Genomic DNA, 22,075 nt, shown 5'->3' with positions numbered 1-22,075 from the left:
AAAATGTCGAATTTTAATGTAGTTCCAAAAAATTTTAATTTTAATAAATTAACAAGTTCGTTTCTTCCTTTTTGTCTAAAAGATTGTTTAATATATATATAGCCATTTTATGTTGTTTAGTTCATGTTTATTGCATTAGTCTATTTTAGTACGTGTGTTCATAGTGTTTCGTCTTTGTTCACGTATTTTCATATAAATTTGATAACAAATATTAATAACTAATCATGTGACTTTCCATATCACTTAGGCCTGTTATTCTCCTCAGTGAAAAAGACTTGAAAGCAGTAGACTATAACATTATAGGATACTGAATAGCAGTGATTCACAAAATTCCTCCGTGATGCTCGAAACATTTACAATAAATAGATATGGAACCACAGTTGTCACTCATACATTTAGGCTGACAATTTTATATATGTTTGCAAATCCATGGCCCACTGATTAATCTTATTTTTCAACCTTTGTGAATCTTATCGTTTAGAAGAATTTTGAGAAATTTCCTAAATGCCCTGTTTTTATTTCGTGGCATTAATACAACGAATCAAACGATTGTTTTTAAGTCGTGTTGCATCAAAAGCTGAAAACTTGTGAATTTTTTTCCGTACATATTACACTAGTGACGTCATTGCGTCTAAAGAAATGACGGGAACGGCGCTTGCAGCCAATAAGAAAGCGCGTTTTCACTGCTGGAATTAACTCCAGTATGTGACGAGACTGTAGAGATGAACTTCACAGACCTCATACACAGCCAAAACGAAAGCAAACACACGAGCGTCGAGTTTTCACGGACATGGATCTTTCTTATGGACCTCTTTAAGCGATGGAAATCACGCGACTTCTAAATAGATGCTGCTTTTTTATGGTGCATCGGTCTAATGGACATAACTCTAAAAAATGACTATGACTTCACTGTCTGAAAGTTTGGTGGCTTCAGACCCCTCAAAATCGGCTTTTCTGGAGTTCAGTCACGGTTACCAGTCTCACCAGCAGCATTCGCCCGGTGTGTCTCACGCGCACTATCCGGTGCACGGTTTGCATCAAGGCGCACATTCGCAGTACGATGCGGCCTTCTCCTCGGGCGCTGCTTCGTACGGCCGTCCGCTCACTTACCACTATCCCACAGCCCATCACCACCCCGCTTACCTACCCTATCAACACAACAACGCAGTCGCTCATTCAAGAGTAGAGGATGCAGGTAAAGTGCGCTTTCCATCACCTACTGATTAAAATCGTATTACTAAATTCCGTGTTGCGCCAAAGTTAAGCTAAGGGTCGCAGCATTCGTGATTGTTTTCTGAAGACAGAAATGCAGAATTTGAGTTTGACGTACAATTATTGCTCCTGAAATTTGTTTAATCTAATTTAATTACCGACGCAATTCTAATTTATAACGTTTAAAACTCCCACTGTGAAATGGGTCAAAGATTTATTGCAAAATTGTATATGTTCAAAATTTTTTTATAACGGGGTGAGCGCATTAAAAATCCTGAAGAAATATAAATGCTCATTTAAAGCTCAGTATAAAGGTAAATCGTTAAATCACGTTGTCAAATGTAATTAGGCTACATATGGATTTAACGATTATTTTAAGAGTGAGCATAGCCATTTGCTTTAGTTTTACTCAGCTTCAACTGGATACTTTGTATATGTTTTGTCTAATGCCGTATTAACTTTACTGGCTTTGCAATATGAATTAATATAGCTAATGACTCCAATTAACAAATAAGTAGCCTAATTGTGGGACCCCGCACACACACACACACACACACACACACACACACACACCACACAAACATCTGTCTTTGAAACTTCTCTATATATCAAAATAAAAAAAAAAATAAAAAAAATAATAACTACCTTCTTTTTTTTAGACTTCATATGACAAACTTTTAGTAATTAGGCTATATAATTATTTAGCCTATACTTTTTTATCAAACTGAAATTTGACAATAAAGTTACAAAATATTAATATGGCCTAAAACACAGGAACTGCCTTTTCAGTTATTTCATAGCCTAGTGAAAATGACTGTTTTAAACCTTATGTCTTGTATGCGGTTAACAAACGTTTTCTTCTGACAGAATGGCCTACACATTTTTGAGATTTATTTCATTTTATTAGTAACCTAATATATATATATATGTATATATATATATATATATATATATATATATATATATATATATATATATATATATATATATATATATATATAATTGTTGTTATTAATATTTTTTAAATGTAATATTTAATTTTCTTACTCAGACTCCGAGAAGCAAAGTTCGATTGAAAGTGGAGAGATACGGCTGAACGGGAAAGGGAAGAAGATTCGCAAACCGCGCACGATCTACTCGAGCTTGCAGCTGCAGGCGCTCAACCAGCGCTTCCAACAGACCCAGTACCTCGCGCTGCCGGAGCGCGCCGATCTGGCGGCCAAACTGGGGCTGACACAAACACAGGTACGAACATACGACAACACTGAATCAAAGATGAAGAAACAATTCCGTCTGATGTGTGTACCTATCTGTGTGAGGGGTCCATTCTGAAAAGAAAAATGGTTCATAATAAGAACAGGAAGTAAAAGGTAGGCTAGTTAATTTTCTATGAATATCAGAAGGCTGGGTCTAGTCTAAGAACAATTCAAACCAATGTGAAGTCTTCAGCAGGTAAAGATGTGTAGGCCTGTGTATTATAGGATTGTAATGGAGAAAGCAGAACGTTTAGCGCGTAAAGTGCCGTTCGTCCTTACGACACTTTCCCAAAAAGCTTACATCTAAATATTAAGTAAAAAAAATTAGTAAAATATCATAAGCGTCGAATCACTTAGCCTATCGAATCATTCAGGGACAAAGGAACGAAAAATAAACGATAATAATGGAGGCATATCTTGCATTATTATTATTATATATAAAAAAAAAACGTCGTGTACTTACGTATATTTAAGTGTTTTATATAAAAAAATAAAAAAATAAAAAAAAACCTCGTGAGCTGTGCCTTCCACGGAATGACAGGCAAATTAACTTCATATAGGCTCACGCTGATGAGCACAACTTCGAGGTGTTATATAGGCTGTTCTTAATAATATTTCTTATACAATTAATATATGACCCTGCAAAAAGTTTTCAGCGTAAATTGCGCAATCAAACGAGACTAAATAAATAAATAAATGAGAGCACGAGTCTCTTCTTCCTTCAATGGCAGTTTCTAATCTGCTTCAATCAAACTCGTGGCAGCCATATATATTGCATAATTGTAGTCAATAGTATGCATAGTAGGCTAGATAAAAGGGAAATTTTAAGTCCCCATATGTAGAACATGCCAACATTTTTTTGCTCAGATTCATAATAAGAAAGTAAATATCCAACTGTCATTTACAGTAGTTGAGGATTATACCCAAAATGATTTACTGTATACTTATTGCAGTAACAGTTCCCTTGCACACACATTTATTCTAAATTATTTTATTCTTAACATAAAATAACATATTAAACATACTACATAACATACTAAAACTTGTTTTTAAATTTTATATGAACATGCGTGCTAACTGATTTATTGAAAGGAAGCATTAAAACATATCCTGGAATTAAGTTAAAATGGGCAGCAACATATAATTTGAACATAAAACACAATTTAGCAAACCTAAAAATTTTCAAAAAAATAAAACATAAAATAAAATATCAAACTTGCAATACGAACTTATTGAAAAGTACACCCCCCATTTAACTTTTCCACTCAACTCCTCTCTACTCCAACCTTATGACCCATTTTACAGGTGGCCCGTTCACCTGACTTCACCCTACATTTCAGTAGCTGTAATGAAAGGACACACTGAAGCTTCTAGAAAAATTACAAACCATCCACCCACACACAAAGTCTAACTTCGAAACAATGAACACTTACGTAACTCAGAAAGCAATTTAGTGAATCATAAATTGATGTGTGTTTTTTTTTTTTTCAATTACAGTTACTTTTATATGATTTGTATTAAATCTTTTCATTTATTTCCATTTATTTATCTTTTCAAATGCCCTTTTTTGTACAGATTGAAAGTCTGAGTCTGGGAGTGCTGCAAATACAAAAATATGAATTATTCACTGATCTGTAATAGAGATTATACATAGATCAGTGGAATTGTTACATTTTGTGATAGTGAAACTAAAAGCAATATTTATGGTCTGAAAATAATTAATGCATTATTTTAAACACATTATGACCTTCATTCCTACTAATTGCTCTTACTATCATAACTTAACTCTAAATGAACAGTATCATTTGTGTGTGTGTGTGTGTGTGTGTGTGTATGTAGCATATATCTCCAATACAATTACATTATAAATACTCTGTGGTTTGGAAACACAATTTTCATTGACTAGTGTTATTGTTTTCTCTTGAGGACATTTACAGATGATTATCTGTTCAGCAGGACAAATATTAAGCAGAACTGACACACACATCAAAACATATCAAGTGTGTGTGGTGTTGTGTGGCCAGTTTGCAGAGCCAAATACTTTTCATTAGCAACTGAGATTCTGTCATTACTGCAGTCAAAAAGTGTTGAATGCTGCCTCTGGCACTTGTTCCTGCTTTTTAGTCCAGGCGGCTCATTTAATCTATTTTATGATACATGCAGACATCATTTAAGGGATAAAAATGAAAGCATCACCACATAACAGAAGTGTTCTGAACGCGGCAAGATGAACATCACATGAAAGCCTAAATTAGAATCATTATTTTGGGTGTCAAAGAAAACGGTAAGGGTAATTGGACTTTTATCCAGCTTAAAAGTCTCTTGGAAAACATAATTTTAATTATGTTTCATTATAGAAGATTTTACAGCTCTGTGGGTGTCACTTTGATTGTAAATTCACAATTAGTATGAATTTTCCACGTTGGTCACACAATTAAGAAATTAAAAACACCATAAGTATAATATCATGGCTTGTTTATGTCATATATTCTTGAAAAAAGCATGCACAAGTTTGTGCAAGGGAGAGTTCTGGGTACATTTTTGGAGTGATTGAATAACAGCAATAACGTTTGGAGTTTTGTTTCATCCAAAAAACTGTCAAGCTTTTCCCCCTTCTCACTTGCAGCCAGCTCAAGCTGGTGTTGGCAGAAATCTTGTTGTGTCAAAAAAAAAAAAAATCATGCTGACTCAAAGCTGGCAGAAATTCTTTAGAAAAAACTAATAATTCTTAGAAGAACTAAAATTATAAAGACTAAAAAAACACAAGAAAAAACCTAAATTCCCAATAAAAAATAATTAAAAAACTAAAAAAAACTGAAAAAAAAAAAAAATAACCCTGGAAAAAAACTAAAAATGGTCCAGTAAAATCTGTTCACGCTTCAAGTTAATTTACATTAAAAAGTAAACAAATGTAATTTAATAGAAAAATACATGTACTTTTACTGTAAAACACTACTCTATTAAAAATAACTATATAACAATTTACTATGAAAACCTGTATTTAACAGCACTAAATTTATAGTGATAAATTTTATATTTAAAAAATATAGTGACTAATTTTGATCTGAAAAAAGGCTCAGAAGTCTTTGTGATGCATTCAACTTATAATCAACTTCCATAATTTGTAATCTGATTGCCTAAATGTTGTGTTAAGCTAAAAAAAAAAAAAAAAAAAAAAAAACTTTTATTGTTTAAACATATGTTGGAGTTCCTTAAACCTATAATTAATAGTTGGGTTAAGAAAGGTGAGGCTGAATCAACTTTATACTTTGTCAAACCAGTAAGTTTTTAGTTAGCCCAACAAGACAAGAAAGTTGTGCTAACCTAAATCCAAGTTGAAACAACTTAAATGAGTCAGACCAACAAACGTAGTTGTTAAAACTAAGCATTTTGTTGAATACATTTACAAGTTGTGCAAACTAAATACAAATTGGCCAAACTAAGCATCTTGTTGAATTAACTTATCTTTTTAAGGCAGCCAGGTAACTTTTTTTCAAGAATAGTTTGTTACTTGTAATGTTAAGTTCATTCAACTGGCTGAACTGTCATTTGCCCACACAAGAAGTTTCTATTTTCTAACAGTACTTAAGAAAAATGGCTCACGGCTATTGAAGAACATGCAGAATGCTATTTTATTTGATTTCAAAATTCAACCAACCAAAAAGCCCAAAGCTACTTCAAACACCCATAGAACAGCCGCTCCCACTAATGTTTTTGAAAAGTTTTGAGAACATCAAGATTGTGCCTGATGTAAAGAACACCGATCAAGAGCACAAATGCTTTCAGAAAGTCACAGATATCGGTGAGGACAAGACGCTCTTCCAAAATGATATGTGTTTCTCTGAATTTTAGTCTGTTTATTTGAATGGCTGATTTTGGTGATAACTTTATCATGGGGCCTTCGATTTGATGTTTTTCATTGACATTTTATTATTAAAACTATACGGTCAATGTCTGAGACGTCACCATACATGCATCCTACCCAAACAATGCTTACTTTTCTGCATTTATTTTTATAATTCCTTCCAATCTTGCTCGACTTTTGTGTAGTGAATAATAAAAATAAAGTTCATCATATACTTGTCAACCGATGAAAACGTGTTGTAATTAACAAATGCTAATCCAAATGCAAATGTTCCAGGTAAAGATATGGTTCCAGAACAAACGTTCCAAGTACAAAAAGATAATGAAGCATGGCTCAAGTGGACCAGAAGGAGAACACCTTCAAGCAGCTTCTGCAACAGCATGTTCACCAGGAATGCCACCCTTGTGGGATGTTTCCATGTCAACCAAAGGTGCCCCCATGCACTCTGGAGGATATATGAACTCTTTTGGACACTGGTACCCTGGTCATCATCAAGACCCAATGGCCAGAACTCAGATGATGTGATGGGATGTTTAGGACAATCTACAGTGTATTCGCATACCCTCTACTGATCTGACCATTTCGCTCTGTTTCAGATCACACCAGCCCATTTTAGCACTGTTCACTCACAGCCAAACTTTCTTCAAGTTCCTCCCCAGTATTTTCTTCATGAAGATTTACAATGCTGACATTTTTGCTTGCAGGTTTTTTTTAAGACTGAATAAGCAGCCTAACGTAAATGTGGATTTTGTAAACTCTTGTAAATTTGAATAAAATGCCATTGTCTGATTGCCATGTACGTCTATCCTGTATTTCAAAGCCTGCAACCTCTGTCATTCTCCTTGACTATTTATCAGTCTATTGCATTTTTTTTTTCATTACAATATCAGTCTTGAAATCTCAATTTGACCCTTTCATTAATATAATGTGCTCAATATTTCATTGTCAGGAATTTCAGATTCATTTTTTAGGAATTATATTTTTAATTTATACGTTTTATGTCCCTGCTATGTGAAAATTAATTTCTAAAACTACAATTATTCCACGTGGTCTCTTAGTTTGATACAATAAAAATCTAAAATAAACACAAAACAAATACATAAAAGTTAAATAAAATAAATTTGCATGCATAATTATAAAATAATTAATAGAATGATGTTTAAAAAAAAAGATTAGATGAAGAATAGCATGTCACGCCACAAGACATGTAAACATCCCAAATGGATTTAATCTAAAAGTCTCAAAAGTCTAAAAATATCAGCATTTTCAAAACTAAGCTATATTTATATTCGTTAACTATGTTGACTTCCTGATGCCACCTAGTGGTTTGAAACACACAAAGAGGGTATCAGCTTTAACTGTAGCTTTAAGCTACAGTTTAGCTGTAGTTAACTTTCTCTAGGCCTAACACAAAAAATAACTAACATATGAATGTGATCCGCTTTAGAATTATGTTGAGTTGAATACTGACCATTGGACTGAAAACACTAGACCATTATTTATTACTCTAAAAGGCACCACAATGAAGATGCAACTGGATTACAGAAAATCACATTAGCACTGAGTTTTCTATTTGAAAGGCAAGTTATCTTGAGCTGAACACGATAGACTACGAAGTGTCTGTTCAGCAGCTCAATGATCTGTTGACAGATGAAAACGGAGACTTCTTTATGCCCTCCAAACATTTTAATGAAGTCTATCCGGGGATACTCCTAGAAAATGAGTAAGTCCTCACATAGCCTCCAGATATATAGTGGGTGGGTTATTTTCTTTATTCATACCCTTAAATATAAGTATTATAGCAGCAGTGCTCAACAAACATTTACATTTTGCAATCATACGTTCAGCCTCTCTTATCTGATAAGTTGAGATTCAAAACATGTTCATGTATCCTGTTGCAAATTCTCAAGGGCCAGCCTTTAAATAAACATGGACTATTTTCCATGTGTGAAGGACGCCCTCTAATGCTTGATGCTTTCACACACTGACTGAGAGAGTGAAAAAGACCACTTGAATTGGTGTAGCTGTTATATTACAGGCCTGTAGCTACAAATGTAACACGTTTGCATCAGCTGGGAGTTACACACATCCTCATGCTGCAGAAGGCCAATCGGACATGCATGCAGACACGGGGATCATCTATCATGGGATACCAGCCGTTGACACTGACCGTTTTGACCTCAGCGTATATTTTGAAGAGGCTTCTAATTTCATTGACAGAACTGTGGCAATGCAAGGTCTGAAGGGTCTTAGTTAAAAGATGTACTTAAAATGAATATCTTTTTCTCATCCTTCATTCAGTGGCATAGTATTGCATTTAGTTCTTTAGAGCTAGATGCTCATTAGGCCTAATTAATAAAGCATAATGTTTAAAGGATATTTCACCCAAAACTTTAAATTCTGTCATCATTTACGCACCCTTCTTCAATACAAAATAACTTCAATAGACAAAAAAAACAAACAAATTCCCATCCAATTCACTTCACAAAAAAAATAAATAAATTTACAATTGACTATTGTATGAAACAAAAAATCCTCAGATAGGCCTGTTTCTCAAATGACCTTTTATGCTCCCCTGTCCCACAGTAGAAACAACGTCATGCACGTTTGGAATGACATGGCATGAGGGTTAGTAAATTATGACAGAATTTTTCATTTTTGAGAAAACGGTCTCTTTAGTATCCTCAATCCTACTAATGTTTATGACTCAATAATAATAAAATGGTTACTTGCTGCCCGCTCTCACTGCTAACTTGGATATGCTTTATCAACATCTACTCTATAAGGGTTTCCTTCACTTAACTACAACAACCTGTTTTATCCAGACAATAATGTAAGTAATGGATATATAATGAATGTGCCTTGAACCTGTAGAACAGATTTAAGGAAAAATCCCCACCACTGCAAACCTGTAGAACAGATTTAAGGAAAAATCCCCACCACTGCAGAAGGAATTGCGCGAACAAATGGAGTGATACAGACAGTGAAAAGTCTCAGTAGCCTTCTAGTGCCATTCAATCAATCAAATTCGTGAAGACTACTTACAATTCAAGATTAAAATACAAATCAAAATTCTGTTCATTCAAGGTTTTTTTTTTTTTTTTTTTTTGGGAGAATTGGTACGGTCTCCGTCGTACGTTTTCGTAAAATCATTTTTAGGGTTAGGTTTCTAAAAATCGTACCTTTCCATGCACATCAATTCTATACATTAATATTCACACGAAATCGTCAACTCATAAAACACTTACATTTTCTGTTGCTTTTTCCCACGCCCAATGTTGAGTGCCCTGCTGAAGAAAAGAAAAAGAAACCATGGCAGAATTTGTAATGGTTTTAATGGTTATTGAAATAGTCGCCTATTGGTTTTAATGGAAACTGTGAACCCTGTTGGTTTTTAGTACAAACCTAACCAAATGCCTAAAATAGCTAAAAGTTTAAAAACACACGACAGGAAATGGTTGTAATAGCTAAAAGTTGATGGTTTGTAATGTTTGTAATGGTATTTGTAGTGAAAACCATTAGTATTTCTCTGATGGTTTCTATTGTTTTTTCAGCAGGGTGTCTTGACCTTAAAATCTTGACAGCTGCTTTGAGAATTGAATAGGCCTATGTTGCCCTCAATGTAATCCAATAAAATAGTCACAGTCTCTAATTTTTCTTGTAGGTAAAGTTCATGTACACTGTCAGAAAGGCTACGGTCGTCCGGCTGCACTAGTTATCACTCATCTGATGCGGATTCCTCCGCCAGCTCTGCCAGCTAAATGACAGGCTGGAAGGTGAAGGAAGGCTGTGTGTTGATGATACCTAAATATATAACCTAAATATATAAATTTGAAGTGATTAATAGCTAAATAAATGGGTGAGCGTGATTTCACCAAGTACAACATGTTCATCATTCCAATCAACCAATCAGAACTGAGAGATAACTTTTCAGGAAATGTCAGTTTTAGGCTTACAGGATTAGGATTAGGTGCTTCTACACCCTTGTTAATCATCATTTCCCTCAGATTTTAGAAATAAATTATGGGTACGGTTAGGTTTAGGGGTAGGGATTGGGTTAAGTCTGTATTTTTGAACAGTAATGTTGATCCAGGATCAACAAAAGATGTTGATCCAGGAACATGTCTTACTTGGCAAAATCACGCCGACCAAATAAATGTTTACAATTTTCAGTTAATCTGTTTTTATCATCTAAATGTTAGCAGTTAGCTGGCAAGTCGATTCCGGTGAGTATTTGGTTTGTCATTTTGAATGACTGTTTTCATCTTATTAGTATCTTCTGCTCTCTATAGTTAAGTAAGTAGTTAAGTAGTTTATGCAGTGGCCTACAAAGTGTCAAATTAAAGGAGTAGTTCACCCAAAAATAATTTTCTCACCCTCATGTCATTCCAAAGCTGTGAGTTTCTTTCTAATGTTGAACACAGCAGAAGATATTTTGAAGAACCAAACAGTTGTTGGTCCCCATTTGACTTCGATAGTAGTGATATGGAAGCCAATGGGGACCATCAATTGTTTGATTACCAGCATTCTTCAAAATATCTTCTTTTATGTTCAACATAAGAAAGAAGCTCATACAGGTTTGGAACGGCATGAGGGTGAGTAAATGATGACAAAATGTTCATTTTTGGGTGAACTATTCCTTTAAAATTCAAACATACATGCCCTTCTCTCTCTATACACATAAGCATAGCTGCTCTGACACATATAAATTCCTGGTATTCATTTTCTATAAAATCTAGCTACTTGTTTTGTGCTGTGGTATCGGTTACAGTGAGCCCATTTTGAGTAGCCAATGATAATTTCAGCTTTGTCACAAATAATCAAACACAAGAGGTCTTTACAACAGACAACAATCATTTATTAAACATTTTTAAAGTGAAAAGTAGCACACATACCTGAGTTACTTTTAAACCCCTCCCCTCATGTTTTGCTTTCGGTATTGAACACATATATTTTGATTGTATAGCTGCAAATAGGACATTTTTTATTAATCGTTTTCACTTGGTTCCTGCATGTGAAAATATGACCTTAATTTTTCAGTTTTACTACATGCAAATATAATGGCTCAAAGCAAACATAACACCTTGAGAGAAAATATATATATATTGACCAAGCCAAAGTCCAATGATGGTCAGCGGTTTGAGAATCAGTTAAAATTGTTGATTTTTTCTTCGAATAAAATTGAAATATAAAAAAAGGAGAAAAAAATATACATAGTCTGCATTGCACTGACTGAACAGAAGCATTGTAGGGGAAAAACCTCACAGGCCTTTCACATCCATTACAAGTTGATACAGTTTCATAGAAGGATAATGTACAATGCTACAAAGGATGATTTAACAGCAATTCTGCATCACTGGACTAGATGGTGTATCACCGACCCATAAAGGAGAGGGCACCTTAACAACTTCCCGTATAAGCATAGTGTTCAAAATCGAGTAAAAGCACACAGATTTTGCTTTACGAGCAAGAAAATAACACAGACTAACATTTGTGCAAGCATCATTATCTTTGTCATTATATAGAGCTATTTGTGATAGAAAGAATGCAGATAAATAAAGAAGAAAAATATAGCTATATCTCACTTATCAAACATAAAATTACAGTCTGTTGCAGGGGTGTAGAACTCAGTTTCTGGAGGTCCACAGGCCTGCAGAGTTAAGCTTCAATTAAACACACCTGATCCAGCTGATCAAGTCCTTCGAGCTTATCTGAAAACTACATTGTATATGTGTTGGTGCAGGGCTGGAACTAAACTGAGTTCTGTACCCCTGCTCTATTGCATTGAATGGGTTTACAAAACAATAGCCAGTGAGGTGCCTGCGGTGAGGATGAGGATGGTTTCTTAAAGTAAGTACGTGAGGTCCTGTTGTGTGTTAGACCCTGTTGAATACTGGAGATTGAGGTACTGGTTACCTCTCAAAGAAACACAGATCTGCTGCAGATGTGTCTCTTTCTGACTGGATAAGCATCTTGGCATCTTGTTTCCAAACTGTCAGACCTACAACTACATTCATTCCAACCTGATCACATTATGGCAGTCTAAGCTACTGGAGGAGTGAAAACTGCTGTGTATTTGACATAAATGTGACATTAATAATTCTATGTTGAACTCATCCTCTTATATGGGTCACTTGAGGTATGAAGGTTTGAAATAACAGAAGTGTTCATCATCAAATCACTACAAGAGAATCTTGATATGGGAGACAGAGGAAATAATGAAGTGTGTCAAACCAACTAAACACACGAGAAGCACGATGGCTGTCCACACTGAGCACTTACACACCCCACAGTACAGTTCAGATTCAAAAACACGTACAGCAAAGCACAGTGTCTGAAATGAACTTTAGTTTTGCTCTGTTCGAACAATTGCTTGTCACAATCTGCTCACTTAAAATTCACGGCTTGCAAACGTGTTATGTCCACTCGGCATAAACAACAGCAGTATTCTGACTAAAGAAGGAGTGCTTTGTATTTTTTTTTTTTATATAATATTCCTCAGAAGATGGACAGGGTATGGCAGGTCTTCTTTTCACATTTCAAATTTTGGACCTCAAATATGGCTTGCTACATTGCAGACTGTGGATTTCTTGGTGCGTGTGGATTTTCCAGAGGGCTGTTGAGAAGACTATGCCCTTCTTAAGATCTATTAAAGGAGTCATATCATACATTTTATTATTATTATTGTTTAAATTTTTCCCATGAGTTCCACTTATAATTTTTTGCTCTGACAATAGTCAAAATGTAGTTTTTAATAATTGTTTTTACATCTTGTTGCCGATCTTCAACACTGAACAGGCTTTTTAGCCTTTAAGTCATAAACAGTTTATTTGCATGTGAAATGAGCAACGAGGCTTTGCTGTAGTGTACGCATCTGTAAACTGGATCCAATCTGCTCTGAAATGTGCACTGAAACCTTAAAAAAGATGTTTCTTAAAGGAATATTTCACCCAAAAATAAAAATCATGTGATCATAAATTTAATTTAAGGGATATTGTCCTGGCAGTATTTTTTTCTTACAGAAAATCGTAAAAACCATATTTGATGATATATATGTTCGTATTAGAAAAATAACATCCTAAATTAATATACAAATTAAAAAAAGTAACAACATAAAACAAGATATAAAGCAAATTTGAAAAAAATCCTCATTTATATGATTTAAACTGCTTGATTCATATAGTTTACTGTTCTCTGTACTTTTTGATGCGTCAAACCTTCGATTGTGTGGACTTTAAGTAAATGGACAAAAATAGGAGAATATATTAAAAATATCCTCATTTGTATTTAAAGATAAACAAAAATCTTTGGATTTGGAACAACATGAGAATGAGTAAATGATTACAGAATTGTCATTTTTGTGTGAAGTATTCCTTCAACACTGGGATCCTACAGAAAGATCTGCAGAGCGGTAGGTGCTACACACAGCCAGGAAAAGCACAACGTTAACAATAATATTACCATAAGGGAAGAAGTTCTGAAAGTTACAGTCTGATAAAAATAATTTTTGCTTGTAGTTTAAGGGAAATGCCCTTTAATAAAGGACTCAAAGAAGAAGTTCTGAAAGTTACAGTCTGATTTCATAGTACAATTAACTTTTATTTCAAAATATCATGATACGACCCCTTTAAGAGTCAAAGTCTCAATCAATATATTCATGATCTGGCTAGGTGTAAAGGACTGAATTCTGCTCTAATGAAAGTGCTGTAAACCAGGTTTGGACGTCCAGCAAAACAAATGGCTTCCTGATTCCCCGTTATCAAAAACAGGGTCTGTGGGCAGGGCTCAGCTGAGCTGACCCTTGCTGGTGCAGTAGATTGTGACTGTGGGCAGTGCATGTCTGCAGTGCTGGTGGCTTAGATTGAGCCTGAGTCAGGTGCATGGCCTCATGGGAGCTCCGTGCCTGAGTTTAGCTAGTCACAGTGAGTCTGTCCTTTCTGCCCTTTTGTTCCTCTGTGTCACTTTAAATGGAGGCTGCGTGTCACTTCCTGGAGCCATACTGACATAGTATCAGTCAAAAAGGACATTGAAACCCTGCTATGCATCTGAACCAGAAAAATGTATCTGGTTAAACTACTTTGGGAGTCTGGCTGTGTCTTTTGCTGGGGAAGAGTTCATGTAAAGTTCTTGTGTGAGATGTACGGGCGCACATGAACAGGTCAGGTTTGGAGGCACAGGGACCATGGAACTGGACTGACAAAAAATGAGGTTCGTGTTACTCAGGAGCCATCTTCCTGTGCTGCTTCTCTAAAGCAAAATAATCTGCTAAGCAATCGGTAAGCTCTGTCACAGCACAGTGAAATTCATTCAGTCCGGCACATTCTTACTGTCCTCAGAAACAGGGAACAAGACTGACACTTGGTCCCACATCACAAGTGAAAGGGAAAGCAGTATACACACACACACATGAGAGAGGTTGCTATCACACGCATGTGACTTTGTAGTGTACATGTGTGCATGTTTATGTACAGGTTTAAGCAAGAATATATATGCATGAGCAGGTGAGTGGAAAAAAGTGCTTTGTAGACTGTGATACACAGACGAGGGGTGAGGTAGAGTCTGTTTGAAGACATGGAGAGGTAAGTGACACTCATTTCATTTCCTCTTCTAAGAAGGTTGTGGAGATTGTAAGTTCTCTACTTTCAAAATCAGCAGAGATGTAGGGTACAATGGGGCTAAAAGTCCTTCCTCCTTATGCAGTGCATAACAACCTGTTTGTTGTTATGCACTGCAAAATAAAGCTAATTATTTGAAGTCATTTATTATTTATTTATTTATTTATTTTTTATTGTAAATGTTGCAGATGTAACTAATGAGAATCCCTGAAATTTTATCATATATTTTGCAACAAAAACTTGATTTTCAGAAAACTAGCAATTAGTAAATGAATGAATCCGTAATTGGGAAAAATTTGTATTAGGTAAATACTTTTAGTTGACTTTTATTTTAGCTGAAAGTAGCAACATATCTTTACATATCTATACACAAAAGAGTATATATTGGAGAATGCTGGTATCCCAACAGTTGATGGTCCAGGGTATTTTTTTTTCTCCATACAATGGAAGTCAATGGGTACCGTCAACTGTTTGGTTACTAACATTCTCCAAAATATTTGGGGCCTCTTTTATCAACAGTGCGTAGAAAAGTTTCTATATTTTGTGCTTATATTTACACATATTCCTACATATAAGTATAAGTTGGTAGATCACACACTTTGTGTGAAACTGTGCTTATGCTCTCATTACGCACACATCTGTGCATATGCACTGTTGATATATAAGGCCCTTATTAAGTGCTCAACAGGAACAACTTGAGGGTGAGTAAATGTTGACAGAGTTTTCAAATTTTGAGTTTTGAACTGACTGCTCCAATAACAATGGAGATTAATGTGTGAAAAAATGTAGCAAAAACACATTTTTAAATACGATACTAAAATAATTTTAGTATTTAATCATATTTCCATATAACACAATTAAATAAACAGAAAATTGTTTAACCCCTTTTGTTGAAGTGGTCATTTTGATGTTTAGCCCCAATGTAACCTATTACTCTAATGATCTAACCCTTAGTTTCTGTTTTTGTTATCATCTGTCAAATTCTGATTTCAGGAATCATTCACCACCCTGTACTGCTAATTTGTCCACATAAATGGCATGATGGATGGATTTCAGGGGTAATATTCTCCTAAAATAAATACCATGGCACTACCATGTTTTATAATACCATATTATTCTCTGAAGTTCTATGTAATACCATATGGTACTACTATCTGATGAGCCAGGTCAATTGGAGCACAATGAGCGATTTGAAGGCCAAAATAAGGAGACGGATGTGTCTCAAACCACAGCATATGGCCTAATACATATGTACATCAATCTGTCTGCCCAAACGGACAACACAAGGACAGATGAATACAGGAGGAAATACCTCACCACAGCTATATGGGTCACACGCCAGAAAGCGACAAGAGGCTATTTAGAAAATGAGGTCACAAAATGTTCAGCTTAAGTAACATACAAGTGGATATGGTAGATAGGAAGGTATGTGAGGACTGTAGACGCTGCATTGTAAGAAGATAAATGGCTTAATGCAGGCAGAATAGTACGCATACATACATGTATGGACATGCTGCTACATGTATGTCTGTATGCTGGTGTATATGAGGTATGAGAAGTTCACACATCATATTAATGTATGTACAGAGTGTACGAGTGCACACCGGTAGTAATGTTCACACAGGATATATTCTATGTGTGTAAAGAGGAAGATGAATGCTGAAATACTACTGTAGTAAGAGAAAAATTAGGTTAACCGTGTAGAGCCCAACTGCAGGTGTTCGATGTTGCTCATAGACGTTTCCTCTGTACTTACAACAACAGCTTTTGAATGTGTGGGTTTCTTCGTCACTCTTTTAAAATAAGCTCCTTCTGAGGTTGGGAGGTATGTCGGTATGAGAGGTAGGTTGATGCATGCTAGCTTTTTGTCCGTCTGTGGGAGGAATCTGAATGGCAAGTGACTGTAGGGTCCAAAGATGTGGAGGCCGACAACCCAAAACATATGCTAGACAGAGCTGACGGTGCAAAATTAAGTACATGTCCCGGATCGGCATTGCATGAGGAGGCAAAAAATACAAATGCTTTGCGAAAACAAATTCACGATCAGTTTTCCCTCCCCGAGTTCCCCTTTTGCTCTCGGTCACACCTCCTGATCCTCGAAGACCTCTAGGAAGAGCGGGGGGAAGAGTTCTGTGGGACACTCCACTTTCATGTGCAGGAAGCGGCTGGCATGACAGGCGCCGATCATGCGCAGGTTCGTCACCTTCATCAGCAGCTTGGGCCAGAAGTGTGAGATGTTGTGCTTGCGATGGTTGATGTAGTGCTCGAATGCTAACAAGTACATCTCCTGACACTTCTCGATCTTTTCCACACACGTGAGTCCGGAACGATCTGTGCAATGGAAGATCAAACTAATATTAAAGTGACTGCCGAGATGCTATCAGAGGTCATGACAGGAAAGTTAAAGGAAGGATACAGGACTAGTTCACCACAAAAAGAAAAATCAGCATTTACTCTTCCTCATGCGGTTTCAAACCCATATGTTGTTATTTTTTTCCATTGAACACAAAAGGAAAATTCCTTGTCGGTTATTTTTGTTGTCTGATAACTGATATGCAGAATCTGTATATAATGGTTATATTAATGTTTTTTGTGCAGTGGTAAGTAAATAATCATTGGATTAAAGACTACTGTTATGTTTAAAATCTTATACATCAGGCATATCTGTAATGCATCTCACTTGAGCATGAATGGAGGTTACATAAAAAGGTTAATAATTATGAAATATTTTAAATAAGATATTTGTAATGCCATTTTGGCTGAGTTTTTTTTTGATCCACTAGATGGTGCCATTGAGCAGTAGACGCAATATTAAAGCAAACATAACTGATTACATATACAGAACAGATCAAAGGTTTGGGTTTTTTCATGTTTTCAAATAAAGTCTCTTATGCTCACCAAGGCACCATTTATTTGATCCAAAATTCTCAAATTCTCAAATCATATTGTGAACTATGACTAGAAGTATAAATAACTTTTCTAATGTAACATTTTAAATGTAACTGATTTATTAACTTTTTATTACATTATTAAGTTGTAATCTATCTATCTATCTATCTATGAATGTTGAAAACAGTCGTGCTGTTTATTATTTTTGTGGAAACGGTAACACATTTATTAAAAATTCCTTGATTAATAGAAAGTTCAAAAGAATGGCATTGATTTGAAATAAATATGTGACTCTGGACCACAAAACCAGTCTTAAGTTGCACAGGTATATTTGTAGCAATTATAGCCAAAAATACATTGTATGGGTCAAAATTATATTTTTTTCTTTTATGCCAAAAATCTTTAGGATAAGTAAAGATCATATTCCATTAAGATATTTTGTAAATTTCCTACCATAAATATGTCAAAACTTCATTTTTGATTAGTAATATGCATTGCTAAGAACTTCATTTGGACAACTTTAAAGACGATTTTCTCAATATTTTGATTTTTTACACCCTCAGATTCCAGATTTTCAAAGTTGTATTTTCGCCAAATATTGTCCTATCAAAACTAACCATACAGGAATGGAAAGCTTATTTATTCAGCTTAATATATAAATAAATAAATAAATTACCTTAATGACTGGTTTTGTGGTCCAGGGTCACATATATAAATAAACAAACAAAAACAATCAAACAAAGATTATGAAATTAAACAAATTTTAAAGTAAACAGATAATTAAACATTATAAAAGTCTCTGTCACTTTTGATCAATTTAATGTATCCTTGCCGAATAAAATTTTGATTTCTCCATAAAAAAATCTTACTGACCCCAAACGTTTGACTGGAACTGTATTCTAAGCACTTGAAAAATGAAAGGTTATACAGACGAATTGTGTGAGGAAAACCTCCTTCCCAATTCAAACATCATTAGTTTGTGTGTCTTGTCAAACGTATATTAATTTTTTTGATCTGAAAGCTGCAGCGGAGGGTAAGATGATCAGTGAACAATAACCTTTAAAATTTCATATTTAAAAATTCACCATTTGTGTTCGATGGGAGAAAAGGAAAAAGTCATACAGGTTTGAAACAACATGAAGGTGAGTAAATGATGACAGGATCTTCATAAGACACAGCTGTCAGTCCATCTCACCTGAGCTCATGAGCAGTACAGCCTGCAGCAGCGCCACCTCGGAGTCATCCAGGTTGAACTGTGACAGGCTCTTGCCCAAATCAAAGATGGCATCAGACACCACTCCTAACCCTCCGTTCTTCAGCTGCTCTCGACTGACAGCCATCTCCCCGCTCAGGGTCAGCGTCTCGCTCTCCGGGTCGTACCGCACCGCTGCACGCAAGGACATGATCTCCATACAGCCGCCTTTCAGCAGGATGATCTGGTCTTCACAGGGCAGCTGGACACCAGTGCAAGACAAAGCACAAATGATCGCTGTTTCCATGATATTAATCAAGGCTCAAAAACAAGGACGAACCACTATTTGATTGCTGTCTTTTAAATAGTTTTTTGTGATTCCTAGCACAATCAAAGGCTTCTAACTAGAGGCTTCAATGTCCTCCAATGCAGCAAGTCAACAATTGATGATTTGTGATCATTATGTGTTCACAAGAGCGATTAGAGTTGCAAAATAACAAGTTATTCAAAGCACAGCAACAGCCCGTAATCACAGCCAATGTTTAATAAGGCCAGCCTTCTTCATTCACACACAAACACAGACATGCAGTTTTGGTTCAGGAAGTACAGTGACAGCTGGAGCTGAGCACATAATTGCTCTTTCACAGTGGTCTCTGACAACCGATGTAATAATGCAGCACAGTGTTGTTTATGAAAATTTGTATTTATGGAATAAGCATCAGCTGCGCGGAGGGGCTTTTTCAAGCGCGGTGGAGAACGGAGACGTTCATGTGCAGTACTTGAAAACACAGACACTGACCTCAGAGAACATGGGCAGCTTTTTGGCAAAGTCCACAACTCGTGTGATGGCAGGGGTGATGATCTTGGTGAACTCACTGAAGGCCTCCAGGTCCACTTTGTCGTTGTCTGATGTGGGGGCTGGAGACTGCCCGATGTCTTCTGGCTGAAAGACAAACCAATAGAGAGGTTTGGATTGAAAAAAAAATAATTTATTCCTGCTTTCCACATTTTTTACATATTTACTGCCCACAGCATAAGAAATACATTTGATTTACCAACATTGGTGTAAGTGAGATGATGTATGTTTTCTTAAAAAAAGTTAATAAATAACTTACAAGCCTACTATTTTAAAATGCTAAAAGTTTGGGGTCAGTTATTTTTTATTTGAAAGAAGTTAATATTTTATTCAGCAAGGATGCATCAAAAGACATGACAGTGTTGACATTTATAATATTACAAATACATATTGTTCTTTTAAACTTTCTATTCATCAAAGAATCCTGAAAAATTAACACCATTTCCACAAAATGATTAAGCAGCACAAGTGTTTTCAACATTGATATTGATAAGAAATGTTTCTTGAGCAGCAAATCAGCATGTTATAATGATTTCTGAAGGATCATGTGACACTGAAGACTGGAGTAATGATGCTGAAAATACAGCTTTGCATTACAGGAATACATTATATTTTTAAACATTAAAACCGAAAACCGTTATTAATATTTCACAGTATTACTGTTTTTACTGTATTTCCTCAGATTTTGATTGACTTACAAACAATTACAAAATGACCCCAAACTTTTTGCTCTGATTTTTAATTTGTTTATACTTCTCAACCCATTCTAAGGAAACACTTAAAAAACAGATTTATCGTTTACTTTTGCTACAGTTATGCCTTTCGCTTACACTACTCCGCCGTTTTTAAGGTCGAAAACTGAGACTTCTGAAAACACTACAGACCCCGTTTTAGTTTGAAAACTTTGGGGTCACGTTTCAGTGTAAACGGACCAAAACGGAGACTTTTGAAAACGATGGTGTGGCTGCCCACATTTTCTCTGCGTATCCTTGATGACCGTGTAAACAATAACATCATGCTCTTTGTTGTACCAATAGATGTATAGGTAGAAACCTCATTTGACCGCTCCAAACACGTAGATGAAAATGAAAAGGCAGTAGTGTAAACAGGGCCTATGGCCGTTTTCACATTTGGTTAGACTGCACTCCAGCAAACTCAGTACGATCCACTAGATCACAGACCAGACACACAAACCAAACTCTGATTACAAAAGAATCCATCCATCTCTCCTCAAACTGATTTTGTCTGACTGTTTGAGGGCCAATCCAGTGCTCTTTGGTCATTGTCAGCTACTCTTAAATCCTGACAGACCACTCTGTGTATCAACACTAGTTGTTGTTGTTTTTTTAACCCCTGACATTTAAACACAATTGCCATGATGAAGAAGTGACTCCCAAAAGAACAGATGACAGACGGACAAGAGCTGGAGGTTATAAGAGATCTAGCTGAGAACAACCACCTGTACAATGTAGTCAACCTATCAATGCTTCGCATGATCACAGACATACAGACACAACCAGGCCTCGTACTAGGAACTTGCGTTTCTGTTTCCAGTGAGGGCCCTGGGCATTGGTGTGGCGGTGAGCCTCCGTCACCATTCGAATCAGCTCCCACTCCGAGACGGTGGGCTCAGGCCGATTGTGCAGTGTTTTCACCATCTCCTCTTTCTTCTTCCGTTCCCGGTTTTCCTCGATCAGACGCCTCTTGGCCACACGCTTTGAATCATCCAGCACCACTGCAAGGGAAATGAATCACTCGCACAATCACTCATTTAATACTCTCAGTACTAAACAGGAAATGACAGGCAATGTTACGCAATGTTATTATGTGTAAGAAGATTACAGCAGGTTTTTTCAAAGGCCAGATTTATATATTTATTTTTTGAGAAGCAATGTCATTTAAAGACAATCTTACTATCAGATTGTGCTGAATTAATATATTGGGAAAGAAATCAGCAGGTTCTATATATTAATAGCTACTGAAAAAAAATACATACATACATATACACATATATACATATATACATACATATACATACATATACACATATATACATATATATATATATATACACACTCATGTATATTTTTATACTTTATTATATAAAAATTGTAAACATTAGGAAACATTTTCTGTAGTCTTTAGACACTAGTGAGTCTTTTCTAAAATAAAATTTAAAAATAAACAAAA

General features: G+C 35.6%; 2 protein-coding genes and 1 pseudogene across 8 annotated transcripts in view; 2 read left to right on the top strand and 1 right to left on the bottom strand.

Moving 5' to 3' along the window:
- The first annotated feature begins 697 nt into the window (after positions 1–697).
- Positions 698–7,126, top strand: LOC109098121 (homeobox protein Dlx4a). The gene is made up of 3 exons (XM_019111733.2): positions 698–1,195; positions 2,264–2,457; positions 6,610–7,126. Exons 1-3 carry the CDS (start codon positions 895–897, stop codon positions 6,856–6,858), a joined length of 744 nt encoding a protein of 247 aa, XP_018967278.1. The 5' UTR covers positions 698–894; the 3' UTR covers positions 6,859–7,126.
- Position 7,127: 1 nt separating this feature from the next.
- On the top strand, positions 7,128–10,098 carry LOC122136779 (annotated as a pseudogene).
- Positions 10,099–13,911: 3,813 nt separating this feature from the next.
- LOC109084036 (thyroid hormone receptor alpha-A) overlaps positions 13,912–22,075 on the bottom strand; it is a 45,529-nt gene continuing 37,365 nt past the window's right edge. For all 7 annotated transcript variants that reach the window (XM_042719982.1, XM_042719981.1, XM_042719984.1 and 4 more), the window contains 4 exons: positions 21,415–21,620; positions 19,829–19,972; positions 19,033–19,291; positions 13,912–17,279 (listed from right to left, as the gene is read on the bottom strand). In XM_042719982.1, coding sequence (XP_042575916.1) covers positions 17,029–17,279; positions 19,033–19,291; positions 19,829–19,972; positions 21,415–21,620 — 860 coding nt within the window. In that variant the 3' untranslated portion in view covers positions 13,912–17,028. The remainder of the gene's footprint in view (positions 17,280–19,032; positions 19,292–19,828; positions 19,973–21,414; positions 21,621–22,075) is intronic.

Source organism: Cyprinus carpio, chromosome B3, assembly GCF_018340385.1.
Source record: "Cyprinus carpio isolate SPL01 chromosome B3, ASM1834038v1, whole genome shotgun sequence".
In the NCBI taxonomy this organism is placed as follows: Eukaryota; Metazoa; Chordata; class Actinopteri; order Cypriniformes; family Cyprinidae; genus Cyprinus; species Cyprinus carpio.
This window is presented reverse-complemented; position numbering and strand designations above follow the sequence as displayed.